At 37.8% G+C, this 12298-nt stretch overlaps 1 protein-coding gene across 6 annotated transcripts in view; it reads right to left on the bottom strand.

Annotated features, from left to right (window-relative positions):
* Positions 1-20: 20 nt before the first annotated feature.
* LOC106789798 (nuclear pore complex protein DDB_G0274915-like) overlaps positions 21-12298 on the bottom strand; it is a 37807-nt gene continuing 25529 nt past the window's right edge. For all 6 annotated transcript variants that reach the window (XM_014754293.1, XM_014754294.1, XM_014754289.1 and 3 more), the window contains 2 exons: positions 4395-4547; positions 21-1332 (listed from right to left, as the gene is read on the bottom strand). In XM_014754293.1, the coding sequence (XP_014609779.1) occupies positions 262-1332; positions 4395-4547 (1224 nt within the window). In that variant the 3' untranslated portion in view covers positions 21-261. The remainder of the gene's footprint in view (positions 1333-4394; positions 4548-12298) is intronic.

The raw sequence follows: 12298 nt of genomic DNA, 5'->3' as shown, positions 1-12298 counted from the left end.
TATATTTATATATATCTCATTTTTCTTTTTTTCATTTTTCTTTATTCCCAAAACGAGAAACTTTGAGATCGTGATTTATCTCTATTAGAAAGATGATAATTTTAAGGTTAGGTTTTAAAATGGATGGAACACTAATTAAGAATGATAGTTTTGCCGAATGAAAGATATTAGACGCGTGAGTTCTAAGGACAAGTAATCTGAGATGTGTCCTTTGAAAGCTTTATCGAGATCAAACCGATCGATATGCTAGAAAATAGGAGTTCACAAGTGATGCTCCCCGGTTTGCACGGACACCTCGGAACCTGTGATCATGGGGCCGGATATGATGTGAGCTGATGGTAATACGAGAGGATTCGGCATTGCGATAGATGGTCTGAGCCTTTCGTTCAATGCTAGCATCACTTGGAAGTGTAAATCTTGAATGGTTGCTAATAAATTGAGATTAGTGTCGATTAAACCTGCTGCAGGTGAAAATCTTTCACCCTCGACGTTATCCGCGTCAATTTCCATTGCAGTTATTTTCTGTTGTTGCTGTTGCTGCTGTTGTTGTTGTTGTTGTGCTTGCTGTTGTTGTTGCTGTTGTTGTTGTTCTTCCTCAGCTTCCTTTAATGCCTTATTTTTTTCAGCCATCCTTTGCTGATGTTTTAGGTACGAGGTAGTAATGGGAAGACTGTAGTCGATGGGCGTGTTCTTGGGATCCAATCCCGGGCTCCAAGGCCTTGGCAACGGTTGACTCGGCTGTGGAGATGGAGTCCGACCCTCCGGCAGCATCCTCTTCCTTTTAGACGAAGCCGAACTCCTTGAACTCGCCCGATCAGATTCTGGAGTTCTTCGGGATTCTGGTAAAATTTCCGTACTAGATAGGAATCCACCATTCGTTGGTTCTTTTTTTAATAGATTGGTTATACTCAAAGGATTATATTTCTCTTCTTTGTCTTTATCATTTTTCGTCTCGGTTAAATTTCCAACAATATTATTATTCTTCAAATGTTTTTGATGTCTATAATTGTAAAGATTTTTACTTTCCGTCGAGTCTCTTGATTTGTTATTGCCATTATTGTTATTATTATTATTGTTATTAGCATTGTTATTTTGAGAGGTTGAATTTGACGTTGCCAAACTAGTCGTAGGACTCAATCTCGTTGACGTAGACGTTGTCGTAGTTGTTGATCCCGACGTAGACGTTATCGTCGACGAAAGTGCAACTGGATGCGATGACTGATTAGACAGATTGGTAGGGCTTGGTGTTCTCGGTCTTCTTTGACACTCAGTACATCCAAGAAGAAATCGTGTAACAGCTTCTCTCGGTAGGAACGCATACGTCTCTGTGATCTGTAACAAATATCAACCGAAATTTACGATTTACAATAGTTAAAATATTACATTTTTTATTAATATTGATTTCTATTTATTCAAACAATAACGATCAATTAATATAATTAACTTATCTTAGAGATAAATTTGTTGTTTTATATACGGGGAGGGATTCCTAATCTTAAACAATGTAATATGAATAACAAAAATGTTGTCAGTACACTTATTTACTATTATTGCATAAAACAATAAATCTTTTAAAGTAGAACAAAAAATTCGAAAAAAATCATGTTAAATTGATTATTTAATTTATCATAATAATCCTAACAGAGTGCAGAAAAATCTGTTATATGATTTTTCTATATCGAATTATTAGAAACAAGTATTCTCATGATTAGGAAACGTCAAATATCGGGGAAACTCTTCGTTCGTTCGTTCGTTCGTTCATTGTTTTACTGAAAACGTTACTTTCCTTACCCCCACCCCCTTTACCTGGGGAAAATTCATGAGTAGTAACGGTACTTTGATGTCTTCGCGAGAAGGTATTCAACCGGAGGGATGTTCTCTGGCTCTTAATAGGAAACGTTTCTCTCTGGAAGGGGTTCGGGAAGGGCGGGTGGCATAACTTAATCAACGATAGGAGTTTCGTTGCTGGGTAAAGTAAAGCTTCGTCCTCGTACAAACGTACAACAACGTACTACGTAACTAAGTATAAGTATGTGTATATATATATATAGGTATACTGTTCTCTGGTAAGCACGTATGACTGTGTTATGTATGTATGAATGTGGTGAAGTAATTCGATAAGATTTACTCGAAGCTCGGCTGCCAAGAACGGGATGAAGAGAGGAAGAGGACTCAGTTAAGAAACTGAGATAATGGCTTTTGGATCAACATGACACAGTGGTAAACTTACGGCGAGTCGTGAACGACGGCTTTACCGTCGTCTCACTCTCTCTCTCTTCTAAGTTTGATAGAAAATACGTAAGCTCCGATATAACGTAGGAAGTAGCCCCCAGCGTACCCTCCCCTTCTGCCCGCCACCCACCCCCCCCCGAGGCAATACTTATCGTTAGTTACATATACAACATTATGCGAATATTTTTACTAATAATAATTGTATACTTGTTCTTTTTTATCTATCAAAGATGATAATGATCGAATGAATTGTCTTCAATAAAAATCATATGAGATACTTCTGAGTCTTATGATCATCTACCTAACTAAAGGGTTTTTTCGTGTAAGGGTTTATTTTTTATATTAATTATTAAAACACGAATACTTAACATATTACTTATTCCTATCAAATGATTTGTTTTTTCAAAATGTTCAAAATTTAATGAAATTTTACAAGTCAATGTTCAACAAAAATAAAACTCGTGTCGGGATAATTTCTGATCAATAACGCGAAACAATTGTATACATTTAATTGTAATATTTTCTACGATACATTCTAAAAAAAAAAGTCGCATATATATAATTATTAAAATAAACAATATATTAATAATAATATTAAATTTATCGATAAATAAATTAATTTTTCAATAACTAATATTTGAATCATTAACACCAAGGATATAATAAATCAAATGTCAAATCAATAGGAAAAATCTTCTATATATACCCTTTAGCTAGTTACGAACATTTTCCATTACAAATAGAAATGAACGAACGTGTCGCGAAACGTTTAGCAAGTTATAGTTTGTCGCAGGGGTAGGCGGGGGGAACTTGGGGGGGTAAGTTTCCCTAGTCGATGATTCGTGCTCTTGTAGTAGACGACTTAAACGTAAAATAGTATCACGCAGCTACGAAAGGTGGTGGGTTTCTACGTGTAACGATTATACATACATATATAAATAGATATATATATATATATATATATATATACATTTAGAAATATATATATATAGTAAATGTAAAGGAACGTGTATGTATAGGAGATGTGTACGAGTAAGCAGGCAATGCAACAAGTGTCCTGAGGTTTTGAATCACAAGCAGATCGCGGCGGGCGAGAGAACGCGCGGAAAGCTGTTGGGTGTGAGATAGAGAGAAAGATAGATAGATATAGATAGATAGATAGATAGAAAGAGAGAGAGAGAGAGAGTGAGGGAGGGAAGAGGAGTAATAGTGGGAGGGAAGCTTGACGATTGGAGAGTCTCCGAGTGGAACGAAGAGGAATAGAGAAAGGTCGCCCCATCGTGCTTCGTGTCCAACGGAAAGAGACGAAAACCCGAAACAAGAGAGAGTAAGAGAGACAGATATATATATATATATATATGTAGAAAGAGAGAGAGAGAGAGAGAATAGATATGATACCCTAGAGAGAGGTTTCCGCGAATGTACGCCGGAACATGTGAGATGACGTGTGGTATCGAGTGTTCGACGCTTGAATGCCTCGATTCCTTCCCCCCAGAGAACGGTAAATATCGTGTGTCACGCACAACATACACACAAATACAGCACAACCATGGTTAAGAGTTCTGGTAACAACCATCTCCATACGAAAGATCGAAACCAAACGGATCCCTCCTACTACTATATTATTCTTCTCTTCAGGGTTTTTCTATATAGACGGACAGCAGGAGAGAGTTCTTTGCTCCGTTCATTGTCAGTTAAGAAGTCCATTTAAAAATGGCGGACATCTCGAGATCATCTGTATTTTCCCGCTATGTCAGATATATATATTTATATATAGAAAAGAGATAAGTTCTTTTTAGATTTGTTGAGTAATTTTAGTTTTATTTTTTTATACTTAAAAATTATTTCATATTATATATTTATATTTTGATGTGTGTATATATGAATATTAAATAGTTATCGGTAAGATTACAGAAGAGGAGTTAGTCGACGAGAAAAGTGATTTTTGTTCGAGTTGATTAAACAGTAATTATGAAAATTAATGAAGTTTTCCTGATACCTATATATATGTGTGTGTGTTATATATACTAAGGTAAGTATATATACGTTCGTACATGCTGCTACTTGTAATCAAGTACGTGTCTCTGTGTATGAGTGTCTTCCATCGAAGATAACTGAATCGTTAATGAACCACTAATGAAGCAATTTTAAGTGCCACTCACCGTCCGATAGGTGCGCTTTTGACCGGCATGCTTCCCAGGACGACCCTCAAGGTCAACGTGGACGGCATGAATAATATCGAAGAAATTCTCCACTATGGCGACCTTTTTGTAAATTCTTCCTGGTGGAACTGTACCCTCTGCACCGTTCAATGCCTGAAATTCAAAATAACAATTCATTTTTAATATAATCTGTTATGGCAATGTATAATTAAGAGATTAAGGACGTGATTAGCTTATCGTATCCGAAAATTTATCTGAAAATTTGTTTTTCCTTATTTTTTTTGTTTTAATTTGTTACATTATTAACATTCTTACACATGATTTATTATGTGTGTAACGTAAAAAATGATTAATTCGTAAGATATTTTATTTTACATTAAAAAATATCGATAATTTGTTAACCTCCAAAACGGAACAAAACGGTATCGCCACCTAGTAGCACAAGTCGGTAACGGTTCATACGTCAGTGAAAATAGTAGAAAACTTCTTTATCGGATCGACATTGTCTACCGAGTTTTATCATCTCTACTGTAGATGGCAACACAGATTTCTGTTTTTAAATAAATGAGAAGTATAAAAAGAAAAAAGAAAAACTATGCGTGTGTAATTTATAGTTCAATGGAAATTCTATTTAAAATATTTTTAAAAGAAATACCACCACATAAGAGAAACAAAAAGATATTATCTCAATGTTATTTCGAATGTGTTATCCAGTGAATCTTTCTTTTACAACTAGATGGCAGCACCGTCGTTAAGCCAAGAAGTTCGTTATATTAACGGAATTTTTCAAAAATGTTCCACGCGAAACGCGGTAGAATGACATAGTTTCTCTCGAATGCCATACTTAAATGTAATTTAAAGTTAAGAAAAAAACAAACAAACATTTCGAACTATGCGGATTTGTACGATGACGAAGAAAAATTCATCGGAAAAAAATGTCATACGACTGGAACGAAGACGTCAACGACGAGGACGAGGACGATATACGCGTTTAAAAAAACATTATCTCGAACGTAAGAAGAAGAGCGTGTAAAATATTTTTCTCCGAGAAACTTGATGTTAAATATTACGGAAGTTTTTCTTCTACTATATTCTTTCGTAACAACAACAACAACGTGACTATACAAATAATTTGCGAAATTACGATTTCCAAGTAGAAATAAAATGGCGAATTCGAAGAAATATTGACGACGATCGCAGGCAGGCGCTATCCTCGGACAAACTTGGCGACCTTAAGGAGTTCATCCCGCATGCGCGACATTATTGTATTTGCCTGAACACCTGTTGAAGGATAAAGTTGAACTTGTGGAGCTAGCTTACGGTTCGACTAAGTGGTTGCGGTCAGGCAAATAACAATACACTGATATCCATCCGAGTGGTATTTCAAGCTTGCCTTGCCTTCGGGGCAATTGATTCGACGAATCGTAGACAATAATTTCTTATCTAATGATAATCTTCTTTTTCTTTTTCTAAAAAGATTGATCGGGTATATTGATTAAATAACATTCCTCATTATTTCTCATAGCTATTTTCAATGAAAAATTATAGAAACATTTCAATTACTATCAACTATTCTCTCCATCAATCTAATTAGCATTCGTCCTAAACACTAAACTTATTACTCAATAATACACTCGACCAATCATTAGTAATCTATCCTAAAAACGAAACAAAAAAAAACACATTCCTCCTAAAACTAACGACATAGAAAAAGAAATATATCTATTATAAATCGATTAACCTTTCGCGTAATATATAAACTTCGTGAAAAATATTTTTTCGTCGATAAAAGAAAAAAGAAACAAATGTTAACATAAGTGAAAAAAAAAAAAAAACGAAAAAAGAGAAATCGAACCCTCTTTAAATCTATCGTACACTACATATATATCTATATATATATACATACACGCGAAAGCTTGTATATGTAGACTTAAACGAGTCGACTGAGTATACCGTTCGATAGTCGAAACACATATACACATACAGAAACCAATACAAACAGAAAAAGAGAGAGAATATGCGTGTGCAAGTTACACGGAAGGCGGATTCTTTGAGGCAGCGCCGCTTAATGATAGCTTCGGCTACGTACGTACGTACATACGTACACACACGTTATATATACATACCTACTATTTTCCATGTGGCATTACACACATCTATACATCATACAAACCCATATATATACATCTCCTACATGCATAGTACATACACAAGGATGCATAGAAGTACGGGAACAGAGCACCGGGGTGCGTTTCACGGTAGGATACACAGAAGCGTGAGTTCGGTATCCTGTCGCCTGTCGGCCACCCGTGTCACGCAGTACGTGTAATGGGCTATGACGAGGAGAACCCAGGGTACGGAGAATCCAAAACCATGGACTAGAGGGAGTGAACGAAGAGAGAGATAGAGAAACAGAGAGAGAGGGGGACCATCACCAACACCACCACCACCCCATCATACCAACGTTTCCCTTCTCTTCTCTACCCTATTTCTCTCTCTCTCTCTCTCTCTCTCTCTCTGTGTGTGTTTCTGTCTCTGTCTGTCTGTCTGTCTGTCTCTTTATATCCACCTCTCCACTCTCTCTCTATCGGCGCACCTCGCTATCGAGGTCAAAAGCGTTTCACACTAAATGCGATACCTTACGATCGTCGACCGGAAGTAAATCGGAGCGTTAATCCCGCCCGTCCTTCCCCTCGCCCCTCCACCCCCCCGCGCCGCTCCGCGCGTTCATCGATTTTCTAACTTCCGTCAGAGTTTTAGAATGTTCGATGGTATAATAATGATCTCTACATTTAATTAGATGATATAACTAACTAATCAATTTGAAATCGTTAAGCAATCGGCGTTTGATTTTAATTTGATCAAATGTTAAATTAGATATAAGGGTAAAGGAGAATGAAATCAAACTATTCTAAATGTAACAATTGTAAATCGTTATTAACGATAATTCGAATCGGTTATTGAAATATTATTATTTCATTATCGAATATCTATGTAAGTAAGATTTAAGTTAACGATTATTATTATTATTAATATCTTCAATCAAAAACGAAATCTCATTTTATAATATGCGACAATTATTAACACTCTCCTCTTCTTCTCTATATTATTAATTATTAATTTTTATTATAATTTTTTTTCCATCATCTCGTAGATTCCATTTTATCTTTAACAACAACAATAACAACAACAACAACAACCGATCCCAAATATCGAGACCAAATGCATGTCGAGAATAAAGGAACGGGTACATTATTCGAGAGAATCCCTTTTCGAGAGCTCGCCGACAAATGGACCACGGAATTCCGTATGGAACTCACACGTTCTCGTCGTTGAGATCTCTCTCTCTCTCTCTCTCTCTCTTTCTCTCTTTTGAAATCTTTCTCTTTCCATCTACCGCATATTTTGCCATCCGTCTTCGGCTCGTAGGATATTTGAAAACCGGTAGCCCTCTCTTTCTCTTTCTCATTCTTATACACCAGAACACAGACACATAGAAAGACGGCACACATATATTTATAAGTTAAACACACACGGATACTGGTACAACACATGGTTGGTCGCGCTTTAACTAGCACCTTCGTTTCCCGGCACGTTCGAAGTTGTTACGAGCCGTGGCTTCCTCAAGGCACCGTTGCCTTTACTTCTTCTCTCTCTCTCTCTCCAACTCTCTCTTTCTCTCTCTCTCTCTCTCTCTCTCTCTCTCTCTCTCTTTGCTTTCATCCTCGCGAGGTGTCGAGGATCGATGGGCTAGAAAGTCGCGTTTTGCTGCGAATAAAATCGCATTGCGGAAAGAAGAAGAAAAAGAGTGGCAGTTCTAAACCTCTTTTAAAGAGTTCCTCTCATGCCTTAGAGTACACCACAACTACGGCCCTCTCTTCTTATTTTTATTCTTTTTCTTTTTCTTCCATCTGGCCGCCATGGTTTGGCGTAGTTTTCCACGATCCAAGCTTTCTTCTATCCAATCCACTTGAGTAAATTTCGTGATCGCTGTAGTATTTCTTTCATTCTCCCTATCAATTTCAATCTAAATCCTTCTTTCTTTATCTGTGTATCTGTTTCTTTTTTTCTATACCTACCCCTTACCCACCCCCACCCAAACCATCATTCTAACCATATACATCTTTATCAATTCTTTTTTTTTTCGTCTCACAAGGAGACCTTACGGTTGTGCACTCACTGATTTTAACGAGCTTTGGTATATTAGTAGTAAAACTTTTAGGGTGTTAACGTGGTCAAGTATTTTATCAAAATGTGAAACCAATTTTGAGAAAAATGCTTTTAAAGTTTTGAATTTTTTGTATATATATTTATATTATCTTAAATGGAATTGTTTATCAAGTAGCGCGCTAGCGTAAGTAGTAGCGTATTCGCTTCTCGTGCCTGCTAGTTAGTGTTCGATCCTTCATAGGGGAAACTTTTTTCTCTATCTGTTTTTCAAATTGCTTTTTCGTATTTCTAAATTTTTAAATATATACAGAAAAGAGAAAATTATTTATTAGAAAAAAAATTAGAAATAATATATTGTTTTACTCTTACACATTCTTTCTATTATTCTAGTACAACTTATTGGACCGAAAAACGGAAGCTAGTTTTCTATTTATACGAACGCCGTAGTCGTCATCGTCATCGTTACGGTAGCCGGATTCACTTTGGGAAAAACAGTTTCGTTTGAAGTGAAGATGAAAACGCATATAACGCTTCTGCAATATAAGACATAAATTCCTGAACGGATTAAGAATGAGAGGAAGGGATAGTTGTGTATGTATGTGTGTGTATGTGGTGGTTACTGCGAAAAATGGGACGCAAGTATGCGCCGTAACGTGTAACCCGGATATGGCGGGTATTTTAAAAAGGCCGTGGCGCACGAGTTTGCATTTTAAACGAATGCCGATGACGACAACGCTGACGTTGAACACTGACGTTGAACGCAGACGCCGACTTTATCCGACGCCAACCAAGGCAGTGCTACTGCTGTTGCTGTTTCTGCTTTTGCTTTTGCTACAGGAAGAAGAGAAAAAACAACAAAACGTGGGCAGGCAAACGCGCTGGCGAATCGGATTAAAAAAATTCACGAGGGAATCGACGTTTCATGGAGCTGCTGATGCTGCTGCTGCTGCTGCTGCCGGTGAACGTGCGCGTGGGAGTACTCTTCTTTCTCTCTCTCGTAATATATATTTCTATATATATATATATATAGGTATATGTATATACTGGGTGAACCAAGCCAACTTTCACACTTTTTCCACGTTTTTCAGTTAAAATGCAAATGTTGATATCTATCTTTCTTTATTATTTTTTTTTTCCTCCCACCCGCCCCTCTCTCTCTTTTGCATCCCTCTCTCTATTTCTTCTTCAACGATTCGTGACTCGACGAATATCAAGTGTATAATACAATATAGTATATATGAAGAAGGCCAGAAGAAAAAAAATCCTATAAGAAAATATAGATTTTTGTTGAAAGTTCAGAAGAAAAAAGTTTCTCGTGGAAAAAAATCTTAGTGAGGAAGAAAAAAGAAATTATATTTTATTAGAGAGTAAGTAAAGGTAAAGTAAAGGTAAAGTAAAGGTAAAGTAAAGTAACAACGATCCCGATAAACTAGTTCGAAAGCTATCAGATACCGTTGCGCAACAATGACGAGGGCAGGAAGCGACGGCAAAGTGGCGCGGTGTCGTTACGAGTAGCCCGTTAAAAATCCTCAACGAGGTCGAATTGCATCGATTACCGTTGACCGGTGCAACGACGCGAATTGCGATTGAGTTCGACGGGGCCAGTGAGTAGTGAAAAGAGAAGGAGAATAAGGATGGAATGAATGAGTAGAAAAATATAGACAGAATTTCTATTAACTATATATATATATATATATATATACAGAGAGATATTTAACTATACATTTTTATTGGACATTTGATCGGTCGGATTCGATTGATCAAAGTTAGAAATTGGTCTAAGTAGAAACGTTTGTTCGATTTTTTTATATTTTCTTTTGGTTTCCTTCCTTGTCCTTTCTCCTTAACTTCGCAGCCTCGTGAAATAAGCGTGTGATTGGGTTAGTTTTGGTTTGTTGGAACGGGACAGAACCGAGGCGGGCCACCCAGTAGCCATTTAGACAAACGACCGGCCCCTGTTGAGTGCTGCGGGATGCCAGCAGCTCCGGAGGGAGAAACCAATGGGGAACGATATAACGAAAGAGAGAAGGATAAGAAGAAAAGAAAGAAAGAGAGTAAGAGAGAGAAATAAACGAGAAGGATATATACACGTACCTGAGAAGAGGAACTAAGATAAAACACGAAATAAAAAGAAGATAAAAGAATGAGAAAGGAAAATCTCTGAGAGAGAGAAAGAGAGAGAGATAGATAAGTTAGATCAGCGAGGTCATGTTCGAAGAGGAAGATAAAAAGTATTCGAATTTGCGGAACAAAGAATCTCACAGACTCTTTTCTCTTTTTATATTATTATTATTAATCGATCATCGTGTTAATGATCGATTTGTTTGATCGTACAATGATTGTTGTTCTTAATCGATATTGTTTCTAAAGAAAAATTGGAATTCTCAAAATAGAGAGTGAAATTACGTCTTACGTATAAATGCAGACACACATACACATCCAAACATATATATATATGTAGTAGAACAGGGTTCGTCGTACTCGACGTAGCCAGAGAGAAGAGGAATAAGCTTAAACCGAATAAATTATTACGCCTTCGTCGTCGTCGTCATCGTCGTAGTCGTCGTCTTCGTTCAGGGTTCCTGAACGCCTGAACGCCCGCCCGCCCGCCCCCCTCTGTCCATGAATGCCCCCCTGCCGTTAATCGTAAAGAGCCGACTTGGCCGGGCCGCCCTACAGTCACGAAGATTCATATCTGACTTCGAAGCCTTCCAAGTTCTCTCCCTTCGTTGGTGTGGTTCGGTTTCGAACGGGACCCTTAAGCCCGAAGCGGGACGGGATATCTGGACAATAATTTTACGCTTTCGGGCAACCCATGATTTCTCTTTCTCTATCTTTCCCTTTTGGTTCTCTTTCTATCTACTTGGTTGGACTAAACTTCGGCATCCTCTGACTCCCACTCTGTTTCTCTCTTTCTATCTCACTTTCTCTTGATACTTTTTCTATCTGTCTGTCCTTATTTCGGATCTTTCTCCTCTGTATCCTTCTTCTTATTCTTCTTCTTCTTCCATCGAACGGAGGGGTTCAGCCTCTCGACAGGCACTTTGAATCGTTCGCCTCCGGTGGTAGTGGCAAAAGAAGAAGAAGAAGAAAGAAAGAAAGAGATAGAGAGACTGTTGAGAGAGAGAGTCACGAGAATCTCTGTATGCGTATTACCTTGTTGTAAGTGTATATGTATATGTATGTGTGTCTTCTTCGGTTGGAAAAGAAAAAAACAAAAAGAGAGAAAGCAAGAGGAAGGAAACAGCAAAGCCGGGTCTCTCTCGTCGGCGGAAAGTGGTAGAAAGAAAGAACGTTGAAAGAGTAGGATGAGGAGAATGGTTAGAGAAGGGGGAGGAGAGGAGATCGGTTAAGAATCTCTGGAGATTCCACGCATGGAGAGAAGCCTGGAACGGGCCGGAACGGGACGGGCTGGGCCAGACCAAGCCGGGCCCTTGCTGGCTAGCTAGCTGGCTGGCTGGCTGGCTGGGCTTCGTGTTCCGGCTGGCCCAACGGCAGGCTTGTTGCTCGCACGGAAGGCAGCTGCCAGTCGGCTTACCGCCACCACGCATTATTATATCCGATCAAATGAAAGAAAAATACATGAATGAATGAGGAATGGGAATGGGAATGGGATTCGATGATCTACTATGATGATAATTTGAGTGTTGAGAAAATGTTTAAGTAAGAAGCTTATTACAATTATATCTTCATCATCGAAAAAAAAGGAAAAGTTGAGACGCTAATGATGAAAC

The sequence above is a fragment of the Polistes canadensis genome, unplaced genomic scaffold (genome assembly GCF_001313835.1).
Source record: "Polistes canadensis isolate GaletaPanama2010 unplaced genomic scaffold, ASM131383v1 scaffold_204, whole genome shotgun sequence".
NCBI classification, from domain to species: Eukaryota; Metazoa; Arthropoda; class Insecta; order Hymenoptera; family Vespidae; genus Polistes; species Polistes canadensis.
This window is presented reverse-complemented; position numbering and strand designations above follow the sequence as displayed.